This window comes from Thunnus thynnus, chromosome 6, assembly GCF_963924715.1.
Source record: "Thunnus thynnus chromosome 6, fThuThy2.1, whole genome shotgun sequence".
NCBI classification, from domain to species: domain Eukaryota; kingdom Metazoa; phylum Chordata; class Actinopteri; order Scombriformes; family Scombridae; genus Thunnus; species Thunnus thynnus.
Window position 1 is genome coordinate 17,023,153 of NC_089522.1, and position 24,844 is coordinate 17,047,996.

Below are 24,844 nucleotides of genomic sequence, written 5' to 3' on the forward strand. Positions count from 1 at the left end.
GGCCAGTAGAGGTCATCAGATTATAGACAGTGATACATGTTGTTTACACTATAGTGCAGCTCACCTCGACAGGTTTACAGCTTAATCTGTTTTGATAGATAATTGCCTGCTGTACGTATTTCCTCATATCTAAATAACCATGAAGTCCTTTGTTAATTGCATGAAATTCACCATATTCATTAAGATCAGCATTTTTTCTCTCAGTCACACTCACCTTACAGTGAGATGCTCAAGTTAAAATATAAATGCAATTATGTAAGACAAACCTGACTGAATGGGGACTTAACATGAATAAACATGTAAAAAAAACAAAAGGTTTATTTATTTTTGCTGCTTTTTCTGCTCAGTAGTTAAAGTTTTAATGTTAATATAATGCTAATGCTAATATAACCTTGCACATGTCATGTTTAATTTTGTCACTTATGAAGAAAGAATGCAAACATTCAGGATTATCCAATCTGTGAAGTTTCATTTATAACTAATATATAGATCCTTTTTTTCTTTTTAAAAAAAAGAAAACTCTGACATATTTCTACATAAATCATTTTTTTCCTCAAAAACAAAACTGCTTGAAAAAATGTATGTCTGCTCTTCAGATGAGTCAAAAATGTAACCATAGCCTTACAGTTTTAGCTTTAACCTGAGCAACCATAGTGTATTAAGTTGGATTAAGTGTCAAGTTAAATTAAAATGGTTGATATCTCATTTTATACTAAAAAATATTTTTAAAAAACAAATATTTTGCTTCTCCAATGATCTGGTGGGGAAAATGTGGTCAAAGTGAAGCATGAAATTATCTAATTTGACATGCAGAACATCAGACTGTTACAAAGAATACAAAATGTCCAACAAGAATCAAAATTCTGCAAACATTTTTCCCCAAGAAAGTTGCCCAGCAGTTGGTGAAAATAATCATTTTGTCCCCTTCATGTAATGTTTTCTCTCTGTATCTGTCATGCTTGCTCTTCCTTTATCTGTTTGTGTGTGCATGTGTGTGTGAATATGTGTGTGTGTGAATATGTGTGTGTGTGTGTGTGTGTGTGTGTGTGTGTGTGTGTGTGTGTGTGTGTGTGTGTGTGTGTGTTGTCTGTCTGCCTGGTTGTTGAACAAACTCCAGAGAGATAATACTCCCTCAAAGCCCCAGTCTGTCTGGTCAGTCAGATGAAGAGCTGGTTATTTTTAACACTGTAGGGGGGTTGTTCAAGTATCAGAGAGGCCAAACTCCCTGTCTGTGAGTGCAGAGCCCATCTCACTTCTCTCTCTGCTTCCCTCCTCTGTGTATTCTTTTTCACGGTGGGATCACTCCAAATGGCTCGGCAGAGACGGAGGGATTTGTTCAGCAGACAACGCATGCTGAGGACATGTGAAGATAAATTGGACAGGGCTGATAATGGACAGATATAAAGCCACAGAGGAGACTATGCAGACACAATTAGGCTTGAGGATAGATCAGTGAGAGCGCTAGCAAGAGGACAGGCGATAAAAGCAGGGACAGATAAAGTCCCAAATGCACCTGGTTACAGCCTGACTCACCCTTTCCTGAGCTTCATTCTCAATCAGTGGCAGCTGGAAGTGTTAGTGGGGTATAGACTGGTCCCCAAGCTGAGAGAAAACCCGGAATAGATCTGGACCAAAACACCATGTACAAATTTTCAGATCTTTCTCACTAAAAACTGCAAGCAGATGTAACTTTCTCAAAAATCTCATACAGCAGCTGAAATGTAATCTTAGAAAAACTGGGACAGTAAGGAATCAAATGTCGCAGCCTCTTTTTTTTATGAAGGCTGAAACCAAATTGGTCTCCCAGAATTTGATCAGGGAATATGGATGGATTGACACGTGTACAGTACCAATCAAAAGTTTGGACACACCTTCCCATTCACTTGAATGAGAAAGTGTGTCCAAACTTTTGACTGATACTGTATTTCATAGTCTGACTGGCTTAATACTAGAGGGACAAGTGCAGGGAGGCCCAGAGTCATAAGGCCCCTGCCGCCTTCTAACCTACATCCAGAATAAGAGAAAAGGTTTAATAATCAGTCACAGTCACATTGGATTCCTCTGCCATTTCCATTAGAGGACTATGTCATGGCTGATTTCAAATGTCTACTTTGAATGTAGGCGTGGCCTACTTTTAACAAGAGTCATGAGTTTGGTGACTGACCTCAGATCATTAAATCCCTGATAACACATTTTATTGTCATAAATATCATCAGATTATCTTCAGTGTTTTAAATCATCTTTTGAAATGTCACGATTTTACCATGACATAATGTCAATTGGAATTTATGGAAACTGACTTTAACATAGTCTGACAGTCATAGACAGTAAACTGTAATAATGCTTAATTCTGCTTTTCTAATAAAATACTAACTGTTATTAAATCCATGGGTTCACATTTTGAGGGAACAACAACAAAGATAGCATCAGATTATTTTCACTATTTTTTTTTTTTTTTTTACCTTTTTAAACATTCAGCTGATGATTTTACATTTTCAGTAACAATAAGAGTAGAAGATGGCCAGTTAGACCCAGTAAGTTCCCTGAATATATTTTTGTTTCAAAGAGACCAATCATCAAAAGCAGTCTTAAGTAATATAGGGCTGCAACTAACAATTATTTTCATTATCGATTAATCTGTCAATTATTTTCTTGATTTCTTCTTTGGTCTATAAAATGTCAGAAAATGGTGAAAAATGTCCAAGGTGATTCCTTCAGATGTCTTCTTTTGTCTTGACCAACAGCCCACAACCCAAAGATATTCAGTTTACTATCATAGAAGACTAAAAAACAGAAAATATTCACATTTGAGAAACTGGAATCAGAGACTTTGGTCTTTTTTTTAAATGACTAAAAACGATTATCAAAATTATCAAAATAGTTGGCTAGGGTTAGGGTTATTTATTAGTTGGCAACTAATCCATTAACGGAGTAATAGTTGCGGCTCTAAAGTAATGACCTCAGTCAAGGTTCAAGTTTATACAACCATAAAATCACTCACAGTGCAGTACTACTCCCCATCCAAATAAACCAACATCAATTATATAACATAATATTTAAACGCTCATAAACTAAAACTATAAATAAACAACATGAAAAAATACTACTATATTTTCAGGAATGCATTCAGCTAAATGCAGCTGTTTAATGTGATAACCTAAAACATTAGGACACAGAGTAATACCGTAGAGATGAAGTCATAATTTACTGTTGTTGTTGTTGTTTTTTCTAATAAAATAAACATATCGTGCGTCTATAACACTCACTCTGCCTCTTGGTTATATGAGACAGTAAGATTGTAATTCATCCGCTTTTTATTTACAACACAGCTCCTGACCTCGGCTGCAGACTTGCAGGCGGCCCTCCCCTTTAAACACGCACGCACACCCCTTTAAATACGTCACTCGCCTGGCTGGCTGGCTGGCTGGCTGGCTCGTATCTGGCGGTGTGGTGGTGTGTGCGGTCGGACTGTGGTTGTGTTTCAGGTCTGGTCGTGTTGATAACGACACACTTCGGACGCATTTCATCGCGGAGAGATGGGAATTCTGAAGAAATGGCTCTAAAACAAATTGCCCCAACGCTGCTGGCCCTGTTCGGCTTGGTGGCTGTCGCTGATGGTAAGTTTCATCTGAGCCCCTCTCCGGCTTTTGTCTCGATGTGTTTTCCTGGACCGGGCATCGCCTGTTGTCGCTCATCGTCATGGCGCTGTGTATCGGGGATTTGGCTAACCGTATCTAGCTAGCGTTGACCTCAAAACCTCGGCTCTCCCGCACCAAAAGTCAGGCTGTTTGTTAGTTTGTTATCGAGTGAGATTTTTTTGTCTTTTACCGAGTGACAAAACCTGACTTGTTGGTCGTTATTGAGCACGGAGCAAGTAGCTAAACCACAACAACAACAACATGGTGGGGCTGTTTATTTCGAAGCGCCAGCTAACGTTTGCTAGCTAACTAGATAATGAACTATATAAAGTTGAATATTGTCGATAAATATGCTTCGTTTGTGGGCTACAACACAGAAATGATATTGTGAAGCATAGACACACCGAGTAATAATGCACAGCCTGGTGTTGATATTTAAGTTAACGCTATCTCTCGGGTGGCTGTTATGCTAACATATTCACAAAACACATCTCGTGTTGGCTTGTGACTACTTATCACTGTATTTGTTTGGGTAAAACACAATGTAATGATAGCTGGCGGGTGAAATGTGTGCAATGTGATCAGTTACAGTTTGGACACATGCTGTGAGCGCTGGTTTCCACGCTGGAGAAAGGAGAAAGGAGCCTGTGAATGAAGGCCTACCCCTACTTTAGTGCATGAAATGTGTTTCTGAGAGTAAACACTGGCAGCTCTTGCATTGGTGTCTATTTGTAAGGAGTGAAAAGGGCTGCTTAGCGGCCTCCAGCAGAAAGTGAATGCTGGCATAGGGTGACAACAGCCGTGTATTCAGCCATCCCAGACAGAAGTCAGAGTTGAAGTCTGGGTTCATTGTGATGGAAATGTGGCAAGTGGGGTCTTTTGAGGCGCCAGTTATGGGGCTGCTTCAGTCTGAATCCTGTCCGTCTGCTGGAGCAGCTGATACCAGCCCATCACCACAGTCTCAAAGGGGCGTATGTTGCTCTAAACTTGTGGATGTTTGCCTCTGCAGCGGGTACTCATCTTCAACTTTGCTCCAAAGAATTATTATTTTTATACACACAAATATACATACAAAAAAGGAACACTGATGTAAATAAATTGTTATAAATAAAAACACTCAACGTACAGACTAACTCCCTTCCAAAATTTAAAAAAAGAATCAAATATAGATAGGAAAGCAGGGTGATAAAACAAAAATTAAACAGACAGTACAGAGGTTTTACAGCCACAAAATTGGAGCATTGAGCTTAAGAGCAGTGGGATTGCATGAAGACAGATACATAAAAAACATTTTCTATTTATGACAATTTAAATACACATGCATGTCCTAGGTTGCGCAAGCCCCCCCACCCCCCCCCCATTTGTTTATTCGTCCTGTGTCTCCATATTTAGAAGCAGTCCTACCTTGTTGCAACTTGCCACCATGCAGATAAACAAAGCAATAAAAAGATTCAACTCTGTGTGCCAGAATAAATATGTCGACAACATTGTCATCCACTGAGTGTATGTTGTGCTTTTATGCAGGGGCCGTCACACTTTAAACGGTTGAGTCATCCTTCCAAGAAACAGGAAAATATTCCTCCCCCGCTTAGTTTAGATAAGGGTGTAGTACACAGAGGTTGATCAGTTCACATAAGTCATGCTGGGAAAACGATCACACCTGTGTGGCCAGTTTGTGTGACTGGGTTACTCCAACACTAACAGTGGTGTGTGAGGGGAGAGTGGGGGTAGGTGTGTGTGGCCTGAGCAGACAGGGGGTGATGATGGGTTTGTCCAGCTGGCAGGGTCTTTAGTGAAAGGGGCCCACAAGTCTGTCTGGAGCCATGGTTTCACACCATATAATGGATTACACCATGCAAATGCTGAAACCAGACAAACCTGAAAGTGGCTAAGCTGGAGCAGATTCCACAACTGCGGCGAGTGTAGTCTGTTTATGTGGGAATACTATTTACTCACAGGTTTGATGAATCTGTCATATGTTTTTGACTTCATAAGGATTAGAAGTCACTCGTGTTATGGGCATTACATGCCTGTGTGACGCAGCCTGTGTCTGCCCGGGTGCATTGAACACAGTGGCAATGTGATATGGGCACTGTCAACCACACTGCCGTGAGGTAGGGCGCGTCCCTCTTTCTCTTTTCCTCCTGCCCTCCCCTTTTTCTCTCTCATATAAAAGGCCTGGGTGCTTTATCAGAATTTAATCTGTACTTTGTTATCTGTGGTCCCACTTCAGCTTTCACTTACTCACCGCCACCATAAGGTGCTGAGAAACCTTTAGCATGGATTGTGTTTTTTTTCCCCCTAGATTAAAGAACGGCCTTTGATTAGATGAGGTCTCACTATCTCTTGAACTCTGCACTCACTTTTAGTAGCCCTACCACATCTCTGCCAGAGTCTTGTCATTTCCTGATGTGCCTCAGTGTAAATCAGAGACAGAGCAATTGGAAACCCAGAAAAGTCCCTACTTCTCTACTTGTTCAGGGAACTGCCTGTGCAGGGCTTAACTCTGCTACAGGTGCTGTTAAATGTCAAATTTGGTGTGAAAGAGTTCAGGTGGAGGAATCATGAGCAAGTCAGATCAGAACATGTGTACACCTGCCCATTAGATCAGAGCCAAGGGAATGTACAGAGAAAGCTTGAAACTTATTGGGTTCAAAGGTGTGTGTCTGTAAGGAGAAAAGAGTTTGGACAGGAGAGGGCGGAGACATTGTAGTATTTTCAGCTGGTTTAAGCTTGAAAAGGAGAAAGTTGTTGTTGTTTTGTTGCTTCTAAATGTGTAGCAATTTTCAAGGCCTGTTCTAATTGGGTTGATGCTTTGGCCGCTCAGTCCCTGCAGCTAAATTATAATCAAATGAAGCTGCACGTCTTCTGTATAAAATTTCTGGTTACTTCCTGTCCCAGACGCCTTCTCCTTCAGAAATCAGTGTTTACCAACAGTTTCTATAATTGGGCACTGAGCCAGTCAGGTTCAGGTCAGGTCTGGGGTGGTCTACTTTTCCCTCCATAATGACCTGTGTCGTTAATGACCTCCGTTGGCCCGGAGGCACCAAGTCCTAATTGCTATAGCAGACAGCGTAGCCTCTGACTGACCCAGCTCCGCCATTACTGATGTTGGACCACAAGGGAGTACTACCACTGCAGAACCAGCCATTTCACCTTGGGTTAGCCTCTTCCCCATGCCATTAATTTACTCAGAACACTTCTGTCTTCTTTTAAAAGGGTCTGTGTAGCGTATACGTTAGTGCTATAACTTAACTGTACTTGAAGATATAGAGTTGTTATTGTCACAATACACCCAGACAGATCCGGTAGCTATGTGAGTTCATGTCTATAGGGCTAAACTTGACACCCGTCTTCCATTACACTTCTCTTTGTAGAGGTGTTTTTGTTTTCTTGGCTGCTGTTGGAATGTAGATAAGACCTGCTCTGCCTCGTAATATTCTGCCGGAAGGTGTGCAGTATACATGTCAAGTTTGCTCCAGTACTTCCTTAACAAATGATATGCTTTGATTTATGTGATCTAGGGTAGGGCAGTTGATAAGATAAGTTGATACATATAGTTTTGATTTGCATATTATCTAACTTATATCAGGCTAGTTCTTGAAGTTCAGTTTTAAACCTGTACCTCCTGCCTGTCAGGCCTTCATGGTGACATTAGCTTGAAAAGAGTGTGCAAAACCCGTTGTGACTATCCCTGTTTCTGTCCTACATGAACACAGTGATGGGTCTGGCTGATTTGGTGATGATGATCAGAAGAAGTTGGTTTGTTGTCATAACATCTGCTTATGCATTGTATGCAAAATAACATTAATCTTTTTTTTTTTGTTGTTGTTTTTTTATATTGCACGACATGGCATGATAATGAGTTTTAATTGGATTTGTCTTATATTGTTAATTAAGAAAATTGCATCACATAAAAAATCTGTCATCATTCTGCAAAATGTCAGTCTTATAAAAGATGGAATTCCATAATGAGTTTCTCCTGACTGTAGTCATGACTGGGAATCTTGTGAAGATTTTCTGTACTAGTGCCAATACAAGTTTCACAAAAAGCTTTTTTCGATGCTTCATTTGTCAAATAAAATCCTTGTTTTCACTTAAAAGTTATTAGATATTAAATGTCATGTAAACACAAGTGGTCACACAAGAACTTTGTCTAAATAAAATTAGCATTTACTTCTAAATCAGGAACTGTTTTTGAAAAGGTAGGATGGAACATTTGATGGCAGCTTTCAGTACTTCACATATTTCGTTGTTCGGTACCAAAACTGTGTTAAAGTTTGATCCCCAGTCACAGCTGTACTCGGAGTGAAACTGTGCCAACGGCTGTAAAAAGACAGAAAATGGAGGAGTTGGTAAATTTCTGATCTGCTAATACTCAAAAGGGGTTTAAGCTCAAGTCACATGGCAGATGCATGAGCTCACAGCACTGCAACATACTGGGGCATTATAGAAGAACAATGACCAGTTTGGGAATTTGAGCACCAGCATCAAGCCCAGATTGAGTCTGTACTCACACTTGTGTGCCTTTGAACTCGTTCAGGGCAGCAGACAGTCAGACAGGATGGGATGTTGCCTGGAGGGTGGTGGTTGGTAGAGATAGTAGAGGCAGCCTCAGCCCCAGAGACTTCACTTTAGAATCAGATCAGTAATCTGACCCTGAGATGCAGACAAAGGTAATGACTTTCCTTCTTCCCCTAGCATTGATTAGGACACAGTTGTGGTGTGTGCGTATGCGTGTGCCTGTGTGTGTGTGTGTGTTGCACTCACACTGTCTGGTGGCGTCTGCTTGTCTTGATCAGCTCTCAGTCTGGTATCTGTATGGATCTAATTTCAGGCAGTGCATTTTGGTAATGGTGCTCTGCTCCCCATACACACACGCACATACCAACTGTCTGTCTGCGTCGCATAGCCCCCAGAAACCCACTATGTTTGTATAACCCGCCAGTCTGTGCAGAGCGTGCTTAAAGAGTATTTTCTGCAGACTTGATCATCTTTCCATTAGGGGTGCTTAAAAAAACTGATACACGTAAAAATCACGATTCTTATCTCCTACGAATCTGAATCGATTCACAAATGTCAAATCGATTTTCAAAATGTTAATAACGATGACATTGATGGGATGAAAAAGGCGCAACTCAACTACGAGGGGCAGTGCAGCACCTGGACAGTCTACAGTGTGCACACGCTAGAGTTATCTTGTAGTTCATCCTCCAAAAAAGGCCTTTTAATGCCCCTTTAATGACTTAATTTACCTTTGCAAGAGGGGAGTGAAGTATATTATGAATACTTTCTCTGCCGTGACTCAGAGACTAACATTAGCGGAGCAGCAAACTCCAACAGTAACAAACGAGACCGGCTGACCAACACACACTGCAGCATTAAACAACTTAAACCAACTCTGAGGTGAAGAAAATAACTCGGTGCTCAGTCTGTTTCACCTTAAAAACCCTGCACCCACTCAGGGTCTTGAACAGCGATGTCTTTCCCCCGGAGCTAACGGTGCAGCAGAGAGGCTGCTCTGCACTGCTGGAGACATAACGTTAATAGCAACACAGCAGTTTGTTATTCTCATACAGGCAGGAGACTGTAAGATGCTTTTAAATTAATTCATTCATTAATGAATGCAGTTTACTTTTTAAAATAAAAAGGCTGCAGACCATTTATCTTAATTGCCAGTTATGTTTCATATTGTATTTCAGTGGACTAAGGACACCAGTTAACGGTTTGGCACACAGTATACTGGAGCAATAGACTGAAAATAGTGCCCCTTTTTCTATTCATTCAGTCGAGAATTGGTTTTAAATCAAAAATTGATTCTGTATCAAATCTGCACCCAAGTATCATGATACTATGAAATCAGGAGATAAGCATATCATCCCAGACCTACTTTCCATACGAGTGAGTTCACCTTTGTTTTGACAGAGTTGCTCCGCACGAGTAGGTCTGAACAACACACACACACACACACACACACACATATAACACGGTCAACATAGTTAATGTGTAAAGCTGTTTGGAGTGGGACTATGCTGTGGTTTTTAGTTGGGTCCAAGTTAAGGCGATGCTGGTTATGGCAACAATGTTTTATTAATCCCTTCCTCAGTATGTCTGCCATTTCCTGTCTCAACACGAACGGAATGATAGGAACTTCACACACTGGCAGCTCAAAGGAATCGCTTTTACGCTGTGTTCTCCCCTTTTTCCTTCACTGTTCCTTTTTCCTGTTATTTACTCCCTCCCGTAAGTCAAAGTCTAGACTGGGTTTTAATGACGGTCGCAGCTGGTCACTTGGGTAGACCCCAGTCGCAGCTGGGGGGCCCCGTAAGTCCAGCTCGTTACCCCCTCTGCCCCCTCCCCTCTGTATTGTCCAGCCCAATTTGGGACCACCCCCCCCTCCCCAATCTGTCTGGCCCAGAGCAGCCCCCAAACATCGGGGTTGTTACTGTTAACCCCCAGCCTGTCCCCTGCGCGCCACCCATCCCCCCTCACTGCTCCACACAGAAGTGTGCTCCCCCACTCCACTCTGCTCTTTGTTTGTGCAGGGCCAGTCCAATCCCTCCTCATGTCGTCTTAATCTCCACACAAAGGACCAGTGTAAAGACCACCAATTATGTGGATACAAGAGCAGAGTTCACTCACAAAAAAAAAAAAAACCTACACACACCAGGCCTCTACTCAGATCCGTGTGTATTTAGGCTTGATATTATTCCTTCGAGTGTATCTTTGTGACACTTCTGCTTTGAATGCAGTGAGATATGTGGAGCACTGTGCAAACAACATGGCATTTGGGTGAATGCTAGTGGGCTCGAAATTCTTTCTCGGACATTGTGTGATCTAGTTAGACGCCCATACCCTGTCTTGGATGACATTCATTTTGAATATTTTTGAGGTCTTGGTTTCACATTTTGCCATGTTTTTTTTTTTTTTTGTGGAATAACTGTTCAGGACTGTATGATATGATGATCTACTGTTTGAACACTGATTCGTGAGCCGGTAGATGTTTCACTACACCATTTCTGTTGAGCTATCCGTTTAATATCTGTGGTTGTATTAGGTTGTAATGAGCAGTGCTGTAAATCAATGAGCGAGACTGATGTGGTTCACAGAATTTTTGCTTCAATGTGATGATTAACCTCTATTTTTTTTAGGTATTTATCTATAAACAGTTTCTGTCTCTTATCGATTAAACTGAATATTCTTTCATAGATTTTTTTTTTTTCCCCCATACTGGTCACCCCTAATGTTGTTGCTTGTTTGTGTGAAGACTTATGGACAGTCACAAGGTAGCCCTTAATGAAAGGGAAGACTTCCCACAAACCAAAGTCTTGGTAGACCACAAACCATCCATGGTAGACTCGAGGCGGGAATGTGTGTGTTTTCCGCCATGTTCGGTTTCCTTCCTGAACTTCTGTGTACCATCTGTCTTACCACACACAGTCTCCATGATTGATGCGTCTTTTCATTTCAGATCATGATGTTCTTGTCAGCTCGCTGCTGTTGTTAATTTATTACTGTATATTGGAGCAATATGTTTCTCCTAGAGAACTTTTATAGCCTTCAGTTTGATTCTTATGAGAAAAATTAAGGGCATTAAATCTAGCTTCCAGCAGTTATCCGTAATGTGTGTGCTGTGGAGAAACTCTTTCTCTCAAAAACTTTTGGTTTGTTAAAGTGTCAATCTTACTTTAAGGATGGATTGATCAAAACGACTCTTTTCTGGACTCGCTTGCTAAAAATTGATTTGTTTTACTGAGAGCCCAGTCCTACAAAAGAGGAGGCTGATGGAAGGAGGCGTTCAAGTTGTCTGAATTTGATGATAGATATCGAGTGTCGTCTAGCTTCCTAACCTACTGCTGGTAACTCCGGTCATCTGTTTTATTTAGCTAAACTATTTGCTCCATTAATGCTGCAGATTCGCGTGATGTGGCACAGGGCTTGTTTTTCTCTCTTTATCAGGCCCATCCTGCTTCACCTCTGTGTAATCTGTAGGAAATTCCATCTGCATGCGAACTGTAGTGAATTTGGACACACTCCACTAAGAGTTCCTGCCACTTTCCCGCTCACCTCCCGGAGAGCAGAAAACACACACACACACGCACACAAACATTCAACAGATGAGAAATATTACTGAAACCGTACTTCCACCATTTCCAGTTAACACACAGTGAACAAGCATAGACACATCAGCAAACACGCTACATGCAAAAAATGCTCCCACACAGATTACAACCTCCCCAGAGTTCAGCTGAGTGGAAACCACTCCTATGACACCAGAGGTTGTGGTTGCGGACACTTGGATGTTAAATGCTGATGTCGCAATCGATGTATCATTCATGTTGAGTACTTTTTTTCTTTTTTTTTTTTATTGAACTGAACAAAAGCCTAATAGTGTCACAGCTCAGTTGGCTCATTTAAGTGTTAAAATCTGTTGACACCTTTTGACAGACACCCAAGTTGGTACAAACAGGGAAGATCAGTGAGCTCATCTGGTCAAAGAAACCCTCAGGATAAGACACAGAGGATTAGTGGAAGCTTGCCACTCTTAAAATCTTTTCTTTCCTCTGGGCCAGACATTGTCAGCGGTCCAACCGATGCTGAGCCTCTCTTTATGTAAGAGAATAAGGATTGAAATTCCTCTCTGCTTTATGTCTCCTCCTGTGTTGTTGTTGGTACGGTGGTCTTGTCTTTGCTAAGTCCACAGCGATTAGTCTTAAGTGGTCCAGCCTTTGTTCCAACCAAGGAGCCGCTCTTGGCCTGTCACGCCTCACTCACGGCCCTGTTGTCAGTCAGACAGTTCGTCATTTATCACTGGCTGGGCTTCAGTTGAGCTTAGCCGCTTCCTTGCGTTTTTCCCATGTGAAAACTAGTGCCTTAGTCTCACAACTATCCAGCCTTGCGTGGTCCTGCTTTGCACTCTGTTTGGTAGTAGGAAAACCTTGGAAGAAGCCTTTTGTGCTGACCTTAATCTAAATGAGAAGCATGTGTGCTATGACTCAAAATCACATTTCAGTCCAAATCTAATCAGTTTGCTCTCTGGGTTGCTCAACCGACACTGGTTCTGTTTTATATGTGGCAGATGTGGCGGACTTTCTGGCTCTGACCTCATTTGAGTGTGTAGATGGACCACCGTAGTTTTATTATGGCAGCGGCAGGAGTTCCATTGTGTCAGCTTTAATAGGTCCCTGCGCAGGAGTGTGCTGTGTTTAATAAAACTCCCATCTCATTAGCTTAAACAGTGGCAGCTCTCTGTGTCAGTGTGAGACAGACAGAAGAGAGGAATGGATTAGAATGCTGCATTGGGGATTTGGCAGGAGCCCTCTCCCCTTGTTGGGTTTCACTTTGTCTGTCCCACTGGGCAGGTCCGTCTCCACCCAGCATGTTTGGGTTCATCTGCAGTGAAGGATCTGATTTCAGGGCCGCCAGGGCCGTCTGGCTGCTGCTACCAACTTCAAGCTCTGTGGTTGCCTGTCACAAAATGCCCATAACTGAATGGGACACTCTTTGCATCCTGTGTTGAAACTGGGGCTAGTTTGCCCCCTGCTGGACAAAATTGCAAAGTGAAATGTGTTTAACATCATGGTTCTCTCTTATAAATCTTAACTTACTCAATTCTCTTTTTTTCCCGCAGCTCTGCGTTGTAACTGCACAAACTGTGAGAAGACGGGCTATGAATGCGAGACGGATGGCGCCTGCATGGCCTCTACATATTACATCCAGGGGAAGGAGCAACATGTACGCATCTGTATCAACCGCGACAACCTGGTTCCTCCTGGACAACCCTTCTACTGTCTGAGCGCTGAAGGCCTACTCAACACACATTGCTGCTATGTAGATTACTGCAACAGTATTGACCTGAAGGTCCCAGGTGAGGCTCCATCATCAAACATCAGACAAAAATCACATCAAACAACAGATTCAGTCTGTTGACCTTAAAGTAATCACCTCTATTTCTCCATCTCTTCTGTTTTGCCCTCCTAGTTCCAACAAAGGAGGGGGACTGGTTGGGCTCAGGAAGCTCATGGGGGCCGGTGGAGCTGGTAGCGGTCATCGCAGGGCCGGTGTTCCTGCTCTGTGTGCTGCTGATGGTTGGCGTTTTCCTGTTCCAGTATCATCAGAGGGCCTACAGCCACAGGCAGAGGCTGGAAGTAGAGGACCCATCCTGTGACCATCTGTACCTGGCCAAGGACAAGACCCTGCAGGACCTCATCTATGACATGTCCACCTCTGGATCAGGCTCTGGTAAACACGTGATTTGATATGACGATGTAAAGTGAAAAAGAATGGTTTTGGTGTTGTAGGACAGGTTTTCTATGTCCTATGTTGGTGAATCAAGACAAAACATAACAAATGATTTAACATAGACAGACATGACATAACGTCTGCCAAGTATTTTCTTGGCTAATACTTTGTTCTGTAAAAAAAAAAAAAAAAAAGAAACTGAACTAGAATCTGCTGAGAATTCATCCGCCACTCCACATCTGGAAAACAAGTCCACAGAGAACACTAGTGAACATTTCATGTGTCGTCTGCCGCCCCCTTCAGGTTTGCCGCTGTTTGTGCAGCGAACAGTGGCCAGGACCATCGTGCTGCAGGAAATAATAGGAAAAGGTCGTTTCGGTGAGGTCTGGCGAGGAAAGTGGAGGGGAGGAGACGTGGCGGTGAAGATCTTCTCATCCAGAGAGGAGCGCTCCTGGTTCCGAGAGGCTGAGATCTACCAGACAATCATGCTGCGCCATGAAAACATCCTCGGATTCATTGCAGCAGACAATAAAGGTGAGGAAGTGTTTCTATGTGTAGACTTGGACCAATCACTTAAAGAGTTTTCAGAAGATTTTTTTTAGCATTGTTGGGGGATTCTTAGACCACCTATATTACAAGAAAGTCAAAGTAAAGTAAGTCTGTCCTTTAAAAACAAAATGAAAGGGAGGTTGAGACAGACAGGAAGGGATCCATATAAGAAATTCTATTTTGCACCATGAAAATGAGTGAAATTTAATATAATGTTAATATCATGACTATAATAAGACTCATTTTCTTTTGCTCTTTTACAGATAATGGCACCTGGACTCAGCTGTGGCTGGTGTCAGACTATCATGAGCACGGCTCCCTTTTTGACTACCTGAACCGCTACTCCGTCACCATCGAGGGCATGATCAAGCTGGCCCTGTCAGCTGCCAGCGGCCTGGCACACCTTCACATGGAGATCCTCGGCACTCAGGGTGAGACGATCTGTCATGTAAAACACAGCACGAAAAAATAAATTAAACGGACGAACAAACAAACACAGCAGGAACGTTAAAGCGCACACACCCTTTTCCCTTTTTGTTTGTTTTTTTTTTTACATTCAGCAATCATGTGCTATTTGTGCTAAGCTCTTGATGCAAATGTAATGATGTGTTATCTGTTTTCCCTCAGGTAAGCCTGGCATTGCTCATCGTGACCTCAAGTCTAAAAATATCCTGGTTAAGAAGAACGGCATGTGTGCCATAGCTGACCTCGGCCTGGCAGTCCGCCATGAGTCCATCACGGACACAATCGATATAGCACCTAACCAGCGCGTGGGCACTAAGAGGTAAATGTTTCCATATTCATTCACTCATAAGCACACGTTCACATTTAGACATTAGCGCTCTTGCAGGTCTTTACATTTAAGTCTGGTGACAGTCTATATTTGTCTTACTGTCAACAAATCCCATGAAAAGACCAAAAATAGCAGTTGATCCTAATAACAAGTATTTTCTATGAAGCCAATCTGCCAAGTGAGCATGAACACCTTGAAGACCAAAAGACTGTCATTTCCAAACTCGTATTTGGTGCTATTAGTCATTGCTGCTCTTTGTGTCAATCCTAGGTATATGGCTCCAGAAGTCCTGGATGAAACCATCAACATGAAACACTTTGATTCCTTCAAGTGTGCCGACATCTACGCGCTGGGCCTGGTGTACTGGGAGATCGCGCGTCGCTGCAATGCAGGAGGTAAGACCACTAACGCAGGCTGATTTGAAAAGTAAACATGCTTCATGTGAAATGAATCCGTCTAGTGAACGAGAGCATGAAACCCGAGTCTGTTTACTTCAGGTATCCACGAGGAGTACCAGCTGCCCTACTACGACCTCGTGCCCTCTGACCCTTCCATAGAGGAGATGAGGAAGGTGGTGTGTGACCAGAAACTGAGGCCCAATGTGCCCAACTGGTGGCAGAGCTACGAGGTATTTCACACTCTATATACACTCTACACCAACAGCTGCTCTGACTGGTTTCTAAAAATACATTCGGTGGCTGTAGAGAGGCAGTTATGCATTATCAGTTTGGCAGTACAGGATGTCCTAACTTGAGTACTTAAATATGGAGCAATAATTTGTCAATCACTGTTGTGGGGAGCATCAAATTAAATTTTATATATAGCCTATGAAAGGTCCAACAGGTTCTTTTATTTTCTTGTACTGTTTCATAACAGTGCAGGGTTCAGTTTTCACAGGCCTCATTTTCCTGATGTTTCCCCGCCGTCTGCTAGTGTGAGCGATCCCCTCAAAAACTAGGATGGTTTCACTAGTGAGCTCATTTTTCCGGCTCTCAGGCATTATGTTTTTGGGTTGTCCTTCCGTCCCTCTGTCCCATTCTGGTGAACAGGAACAGCTGGAGGGAATTTCCTCAAATTTGGCAAAACGTCCACTTGGACTCAAGGATGAACTGATTAGATTTTTTTGTGATCAAAGGTCACTGTGACCTCACATCCGTCCCATTCTCGTGAACGCGATATCTCAAGAACGCCTGGAGGGAATTTAATTAGCCTATGTCCGGTAAAAATATGCACTTGGACTCAAGGATGAACTGATTAAAATTTGGTGATCAAAGGTCAAGGTCGCTGTGACCTCACAAAACACACTTTTGGCCATAACTCAAGAATTCATACGCTAATTATGACAGTTTCACAGAAATGTCTGATAGGATAAAATGATGAAGTGATGACATCTTATATCCCAAAGGTCAATGTCACTGTGACATAATGTTCTGCAAAAACATTTTTCTGGCCATTATTCAACGCCATAACTCAGGAGCAGGAGGGGAGATTGTGATCATATTTCACATTTGAAGTGGTGACACTAATCTTGGGTTCCCATCTTGAAACTCTGGTGATTGTAAAGATCTTCTGTGCTGCCGGGTTGAAAATGTGTGTGAAGCATTAATGTTTTCTAGGTTTTTGTCAAATTTGTAGCTTCTTTGCAGCAACATCCATATCTGAAGCATCGACTACTGTCATGGCTGCAACTTTGTGTTCTATCAGAATCAGCTTTATTGGAAAATACACTTAATACCTTTTTTTCAAATTCCTTCAAAGTGTTCACTACAAATATTATGAGTCTGGACAGACATGGATGTAAACTGCAACTTGTCTGGTTTGCGGAGGCATACAACCATGAGGTGGTGTTTCCAGTTACAAGCAGAAGTTGGTATCGCCACGAAAATTTTAAATCAATGTTTCCAGAGCGAGCAAACACATCAGGCTGGAAATGTTAATGAAATGATACACAAAACATTTAGAATACTTCCATTTGATTTAATATCTACATGGTCATTATTATCCCATCTTTAACTGCAGGTGTCTTTTTTTTCTTTTCTTTTTTTTTACTCAAATGTCTTGTTTTAGCCTAAATTTATTTTAAATCTAACCCACGTTTCCTTACCTGTGCAGTCACTGCGTGTGATGGGGAAGATCATGAGGGAGTGCTGGTACGCCAACGGAGCGGCCAGACTGACGGCCCTGCGCATAAAGAAGACTCTGTCTCAACTCAGCGTGGAGGAGGACGTCAAGATGTGAGCGGCCAGGCGGTGAAAAAAGGCGCGCTGGAGACGCACAACTAGACCACACTCCCATAGGAAACAAACACTAAAGACTGACTGCAAAATGAAAACCCTGCCAGTTTTAAAGCCACACTCCAAGTTGTGACAAGGCCTACCTCACCTTTTTAGCCAAAACTACTGAGAATCACCCACTCCTATCGACTCTCCTCCCCTCCTCCTACCTCCCCCTTTTGTTCCTCGTGTCTCCTCCCCGTCCCCCCTTCGACCTCCCCTTCTCCATGGGCCACAACACTACAGCACTACCACTGTTAATATCATCACACTCAACCTTTTTTCTTTTTCTTTTCATTTCCCATGGCAGGAATAACTATTGTACAGTGACGGGATTTTTTTTTTTTTTTTTTTTTTTTGCTTGTTTGATCTTTTTTACCTCTTCGAAATCGTCCCATGACGGACTAACCTTGTCCAGAAGAGTCAAGCATGTTGTGGGTTTCAACTTCAAGAACTATAACATTTAACTTCTGTTGGCCATGCAGCTACACATTCTGTTGCTGTGAGTGTGTGAGGAGGGGGGAGGGTGGGGGAGGCTGAAGCACTGTTTCTAGTTGTGTGTAAAAGGTGTCCGGACTACTAGCATGTCTCAAAGACACCGAGATGTCCTCTGGTATAGTCTGTAGTTCATTAGACATAATCAGTTATTGGACATTTGGTAATTAAGCATACAAACAAACAGCCGGATTGTGCTTTTAATCCCTCACTTAAATATCCTACAAACAATTGTAGCTTCCTCATCACGCGCGAGACCCGCAGGTTTTGCGCACAACCGATGCGGTCCGGTCCTGGTGTTAGTTTGAAACGTTGGCAGGGATAATGTTTGGGATGGTTTTTAATTTTTTATTTATTTGTTGATAGTTTTTATTTCATATTGATGAACACTGTGAGATGAGACGTGACAAGCCGGAGTCTTGATATGAAAATTAATGTTAATGTAGTTCAGTCCAAGTCTTCACCACAGTTCAGATTTTAGGGGTTTTTTCTGCATTCATCTAATAAGATACTCAGTTAAAATATGGATGTAGCCATAACCCCCGCTGGTGACAGACGATGACATCATGCACACTGAGCAAATAAGAGGCGTATGAAATGGCAATGAAAAAATACTGTTTTTCCTTTTTTTTTTTTGTTTTTAATGTATTTTTTTGTGTTTTGTGTAAAGACATAATGATCGGTGTTTTCTTTTGACTTTGACATTAGACACTACTGATGATGGGTACATATGATTTGTATATAAAACATGCTTCTTTTTTTTCCTTTTATGCCACAAGCTCCAGTGTGACATCTGAACAGTGATTTTTTTTTTTTTTTTTTTTTTTTTTTTTTTTTTTTTTGCTTGAATGGTACTTTCAGATCTGTCTGCATGGTTTCTAACTGTGCCAGGAAATAACACTGTCATGTCATCTGCTGGATTTTGTTTTTCACTTGCTCCTCTCATGGCAGTTCGGTGGTACTACTGATCCCAGATCATTTTGCTGCAACTTCTGTTTTGTTTTTGTTTTGTTTTTGTTTTTTTTTAATTGTTGGAATTGATTGTTGAGTTCTTTTCAGAGCTCAGTAATGCAGGTCTGTTTCTACATTATGTCCTCTGGGGTGACATCTCCTTCTCATTGACACTGGAATATTTAGGAGCGTCGTGTAACCTTGAATTCTGATACTGCCGATGGCTATTTATTCAGAAATAAACCCAACTGCTGACAGTTCACACATGTGGATTCCAGGGAAACGTACAGTTAGATGTGATAAGTAGTTCAGAGGTTTTACCTTCAAAGACTGACATGCTGTAAAAGTGAAACTGCATGTTATCGTTCTACTTTGTCGTCCGTTTGCAGACAAGGTTATGAGAGTATTACACTGACACTTGTCATCATTGGGCTCTGCACTGTTATGTCCACATGGACTTTAGTTAATGTTAGTTGTGTCATGATTATCAACACTTGATCCAGAATCCATGTGTCATGTTAGTATCCATTTTGCATGCTGTCTCAAACACTGGGTCCTCTGCACTGAGGTAGATGAACTTAAGACTTTCCCCTCTTCCTACCTGTTGTTTTCTCTTATTTTTTCGGGTCGTTGGCTGTGTACCCCAGAAATGTTGCTGCTACTGTTAACATGGGTAGAAGTTCAGCAGGCAGAGCGTAGCGGAGGAAGGGGGGCTGGGAGGGGAAAAGGGGAGACTGCTGTCAGTTGAACCAAAATTGTCATAACACTCCTGTCCATGTTTGATTTGTTGCCATGGGTATATGACCATCAGACATCCTGTTCATGAGTAATACTTCAAGATTTAAAAAAAAAAAAAAAAAATGTTGTGCAAATCTTTTCAGAATAAGTTCAAAAAGTGTATATAGATGATATACAATAAATTCCTTTTTTTCTTATCTGTGACTTCAGCGGTGCTGCTCATTCAGGGTGTCATGCAGTGTTTTCATTGTCAACAGCTGCTTCCAGATGTAGAAAGGTCAGAAGTTCAGCAAGCATGCAGGCTGTACTAAACCTAACAAGAAAACCATATATTGGATTATACGTATATAAGGTATACAGTATTTTTAAAGTATCAAATTGCATTTTTTTCATGGGTTTTTGTGTTAATCCTTTGAATGAATGTGTGCTTTATGAGGCTCAGCTGTGAAATCAGATAGTTGGCAGTTGTTTTAACCTGGAAGCCTTGATTTAAAAATGAAAAAATCTCATGGTTCACTTATTAGATTTATTCAGGAGCTTTTAGCTACATCTTGTGGCCTGACCAGAGTTCCACAATCAGGTCACATGGACCAGGGAAACATCACCATGACGACCTAGCAAACACTGATGAAGGCCATTAGGGGTGGCACCACAAGAAATCAGTTATGTGGGCCTTGAGTTAAGATTATTTTTTAAACTATAAAATAAAAAAAAGTAAAATAAGCATGTATTTAAAATGCATTTTATTTTTCCTTTTACAAGAAACAAAAGCAGACAAAGAAATAAGATGACAGGGAAAGGGAGTGGAAAGCTGTATATAAAGAGATGCAACCTCTGGCGTCCTGAAAAAAATATGTACAATTCAAAATAATATCCATACAAAACATGCCACATACAATTAAAAATGATCATTATATTTATTCATATTCCCTAAAAGTATCTCTGCTGTACAGATGCAACATCTTTTTAAAAAGTAGGTGAGGTTAAAAAAAACCTTCAATTTTGAGCAAACTTTATTAAATTATAAGATATGCAGAGAACTTAAATTAAGATTCAGAGAAGTTAAAAATTATTCAGGCTAAAATCCAGTGAGCGGCATAATGTCTCGTTATGGTCTTCCCTTGAAATAGAAACATACCAAAAAATATATATATCACTGCTTCGGATACTTGATCAATATCTACCACTTTAGAGAAGTTCTCCGTTATACTATCAGAGTGCAATTCATTACCAGGTTAAGTATGGGATTAACTTTGAGTATTACATCATAACATACATTAGGCCAAGTAACCATTTCACAAGGTTTACCAACACATTCACTTCTATAAGGAAGATATAAAAAAGCAAAACACTAACAATATTCTAGGGAATTCAAGATTTTCCATTCAAGAGTATATTAATCCAATTGTAACCAATTAAGGGACAGGTTTTGGTAATCAACAAGCAGTAGCATAAATAAAAAGAAAAAAAAACACGAACAATATTACATAAATACAAATGCTATGCACCATTGTACTGTTTTATGCAAGAAGTGATTTTCATGTCTAATTAACGACTCTCCACATGAATCCTTTCGCAAACAGTTTTGTAGTTACCTCGGCTTCTCGTCGCAAAGTGATTAGAGAAGACCAGACATTTTTCTCATACCTATTTTAACAAACTTGTCTCTGAGAGCTTATAGCAAAAACACTAATAGAAAAACAGGTAAATGCAAAACACTCTGGTTCATATACATAAAGATATTAGTTTGCCATTTTACATATATTTATATTTATATACAGCTTTATCTTTGTTAAAATGATATCCAGTGGTAGATTTTTTTTTTCTTCAATTTTATTTCTCTACACTTTTTGACTTTATTGATTACAAAGGGGCTGGATAAAGAGTTGCTGTCCCCCTAATGCATATACTATATATACAGTTTGTACAATTTTGCATTTTTAAATCATGTGAGGTCTTAGGTTAGGGGAAGGAGGAAATAAAGTAGTATGGGAAGGTGGAGTTTTAGTAAAGCTCCCTTTAAAGACTTTTTTTTTTTCATTCATCTTACATAGAAATGAAAACAAATGCCCTTTTATCCAATAAGTCTTTCCCTGCCGTCAGTTCAGCCTCGAGAGGACAGTACCAGCACTAGAAAAAGCACACTACAGGGAGGAAGTAGAAACACTGCAGGCTGTACTCAGGCAGAGGAAGACTTACTACAGTAAAGTTTAACAACAGTCCACTAAATAATACAGATAGGAAGAGGCATGATTCAAAGTTTAAGGTTGAGTTGTGAAAAGATTGAGTTGTTGGGGAATAAAAAGCATCATATGGGACAGTAGTCATGCATCCACCAGCTGGTTTTTCAACGAGTGGAACTTCAATGTACGAAGCAACAAGAAAAATGTGTAGTTGGTTAATTTTGGGACTTCATAGTCTTCTTCAAAGACCAAGTAAATCCTAGAGCCATTCATTCACACCATTACTGTCTTAAGCAACTTAAAAAAGGTGGATGTTATTGTGCTTTCACACAGCTAATAGCATGGTTTTGAGACGCATAAATAAAAAGAAAAAGAAAAAAAAAAAAAGAAGAAGAAAAGCTACATCAATGTCCAGGATGATTTGGTGGCATACAGGACACCCGCTAAGCTTCTGATTGTGATTTTTAATGCAATATCTTATCAAAACTGTCATATATTTCCTCTGTATAAATAATTCATGAATAATAATTATGTTGGCTCATTATTGTAAATCATCATCAGCATAGAGTAGATAGAGCAAACCTGCTGCTTAAGATTCCCTGCTTGTCCGAGAAGGCTAAGCCCATAAAAACATTCCCCCTTTCCCCCCCTGTTCCACAGTAGCAGTTAACAGTTTTTTTTTTTTTTTTTATACAAAGCAGTCACTTCCCGCTAAATCAATGAGGTAGACTGGGTCCAACTAACCCACCTTGGGACTCCACACAGTCAGAACATCTGGTGCCTCTGGAGCCACAGATCAATAGCATCTTAAATGTTATATTAACTTTTTTTTCCATCGATCATATGCAGTTCTTACACAGAGCCACATCAAGATTGTCTAGCTAGCCAATATCCGTGTTGTCTTCATTGATGACTTGATGGGGAAAGTGCCTTTTCTGGGAGGTGAGGGGGGAGGTGTGGTTGGGTGGGACAGGAAATAGGTCCGACTTAAAACATAAAAATGCATTATTAGTTCATTCTTAGTATTTTAAAATGGCTTTTTGACGAAGCTCCAGGTTGAGCTCTGCGCTATGAGTATTGATAGAGGGTCAGAATCATTTGGTAGATGTTGAGGATTGTTTTCCAGCCACTGTAAGCTTATTGAGAACAGTCGAGGGGGGAAAGGGTTTTGGCTGAGGAAAAAGAATAGTCCAAACATGAAAAGTTAGGCCCACCATCAAGCTGCTGTTGGTGGAGGTGGTCGGGTGCTTTTATTGATTAATGCTCTTCAAACCTTTGGCTACAGGTGTCAACGCTTTAGTCTTTCAATGATGGAGGCCAGCCTTCCTCCACATCTTTCAGAACAGCTTATGCACTGGCTATGTAAGATTCAAAGGCTTTGGCGCAGGAGTGTTCTGGCACCAGTGAGAGGGGAATTATCCATTTATTTTTCTCTTTCTCCTTGTTAGTTCATCCACTTCCTGCAATTCCAGGCTCCACAATGGCAAGGGATCTTGTGCTGATCGTCCTCGAAATCAAACTGGTAGTCGTAGGTCAGCTAGAATAAAGAAACAGAGAGTTCAAGGTTTACATTTAAAAAATGAACTTAACCGACGATTCAAAAACATACAAAAAGTAGCAAAATTAAGAGGATATGTAAGAGTGAGTAGTTGTCAGTGTTTTAATGCACTGCACCTCTTCTCCCTTGGGGATCCTGCGACTGGAAATGATGATAATCTTGTCTTCTTTGTCAAATGTTACAACCTCTGCAACACAGTTGGGGGCACAGGAATGGTTGACGTAGCTGGAGAGGAGAGGAATAAAAGGCGAGTTAAAAAAAATAAAGCACAAACAAAACCCCCACACACATAACGGATTACTATTAGGGCAACCAATACCAAATCAGTACTTACCGAGCTGGGCCACCGGTCAGAGTGGCATCAATCACCTGCTCGTTGTTGATGCGGAACATGTAGATCCCACGGTTCTAAGTTAGAGGAAGACAACAGAAATAGGTTAATGTATACTTAAAATTTTAATTTTTCGCAAACATAAATACCTTGTTGGTCCCAACGCTGAAAGATTTTTTCTCCTTTTGGTTTTTTTGTGCATACCTCAAGAAATGCTGCTTGTGTACTTTCTGCTTTCAAGTGTCTAATTGGCATACCTGCGACTCGTAGATCTTCTCTCTGCGATTGGCCACTTCATTGCGTATGACAGTACCGATGTACTCAATGACCATGGTGTGCTTCTCCAGATCTTTTGCAGCGTACAGACCCAGGCCCTGGATGCGGGATCGTGCCAGATACACGTTGTTCTTCCACTCAGTCTTCAGGCGCCGATACTGGGAGGACTTGGAGTGGACAAACTGCTTGCTGTATGGTGTGTTGAGCTCCCCAGTGAAGGTGCTCTGGTAGGCCTTTGACACGCTGGTGCTATTTAAGGTGTGAGGCCTGGAGAAAATGTATGTGGGTATTAGTTATGTTTTTTTTTTTTGCTTTTTGCTTAAGGGAGGATAGTGTGACTTTTTTTGGGAGAACAGGGGAGGGTCTCAACTTTTTTCTCATATCAGATTTAATTTATTCTTCTCATGTGAGATTAATTGTGTTTTTATTAACAATAAAATAGTTTTTAAAAACAATTGTATTATGTTGGACATTTATATATTATATTATTATTATTATTATTATAAATAGATCATTTCGGGTGAGGAAAGTGCAGTTTTTACATAATCAAGGAGAGGGTCCAATAAAAATGTTAAAGATCCCTCCAGACATATTTTAAGATGTATATAAAATACTCTACTTTGAATAATTATTTGTGTCTAATATAGTTTTTCCACAAAAAAAGTAAAATTATCTTGTTAAAATCCTTAAAATAACATATACATCATCTCCCTCTTTAAAAATCCCAGAATATGTGAATAGCAAATATATATTTCATCTCAAAAGTTTAACTACTGGACACAAGATCCTAGTCCATTTTCAGTGTATGTGCACTGCA

General features: G+C 40.9%; 2 protein-coding genes across 6 annotated transcripts in view; one reads left to right on the forward strand and one right to left on the reverse strand.

Annotated features, from left to right (window-relative positions):
- The first annotated feature begins 3,406 nt into the window (after positions 1-3,406).
- acvr1ba (activin A receptor type 1Ba) lies at positions 3,407-19,876 on the forward strand. Its single transcript, XM_067592216.1, has 9 exons — positions 3,407-3,617; positions 13,270-13,506; positions 13,620-13,880; positions 14,184-14,414; positions 14,693-14,860; positions 15,057-15,213; positions 15,493-15,617; positions 15,720-15,850; positions 17,335-19,876. The coding sequence occupies exons 1-9, from the start codon at positions 3,554-3,556 to the stop codon at positions 17,458-17,460; spliced, it is 1,500 nt and encodes a 499-aa protein (XP_067448317.1). The 5' UTR covers positions 3,407-3,553; the 3' UTR covers positions 17,461-19,876.
- Positions 19,877-20,405: 529 nt separating this feature from the next.
- The window catches only part of kmt2d (lysine (K)-specific methyltransferase 2D), a 36,555-nt gene continuing 32,116 nt past the window's right edge, over positions 20,406-24,844 (reverse strand). For all 5 annotated transcript variants that reach the window (XM_067592211.1, XM_067592214.1, XM_067592210.1 and 2 more), the window contains exons 52-55: positions 24,009-24,294; positions 23,755-23,828; positions 23,537-23,645; positions 20,406-23,399 (exon numbers count right to left, since the gene is read on the reverse strand). In XM_067592211.1, coding sequence (XP_067448312.1) covers positions 23,307-23,399; positions 23,537-23,645; positions 23,755-23,828; positions 24,009-24,294 — 562 coding nt within the window. In that variant the 3' untranslated portion in view covers positions 20,406-23,306. The remainder of the gene's footprint in view (positions 23,400-23,536; positions 23,646-23,754; positions 23,829-24,008; positions 24,295-24,844) is intronic.

Coding starts and splice junctions, on each gene's coding strand:
- acvr1ba (XM_067592216.1), top strand. CDS start 3,554: ATGGCTCTAAAACAAATTGCCCCAACGCTGCTGGCCCTGTTCGGCTTG. Junction 13,881..14,183: donor CACCTCTGGATCAGGCTCTG/GTAAACACGTGA, acceptor CGCCCCCTTCAG/GTTTGCCGCTGTTTGTGCAG. Junction 15,214..15,492: donor CAGCGCGTGGGCACTAAGAG/GTAAATGTTTCC, acceptor TGTCAATCCTAG/GTATATGGCTCCAGAAGTCC.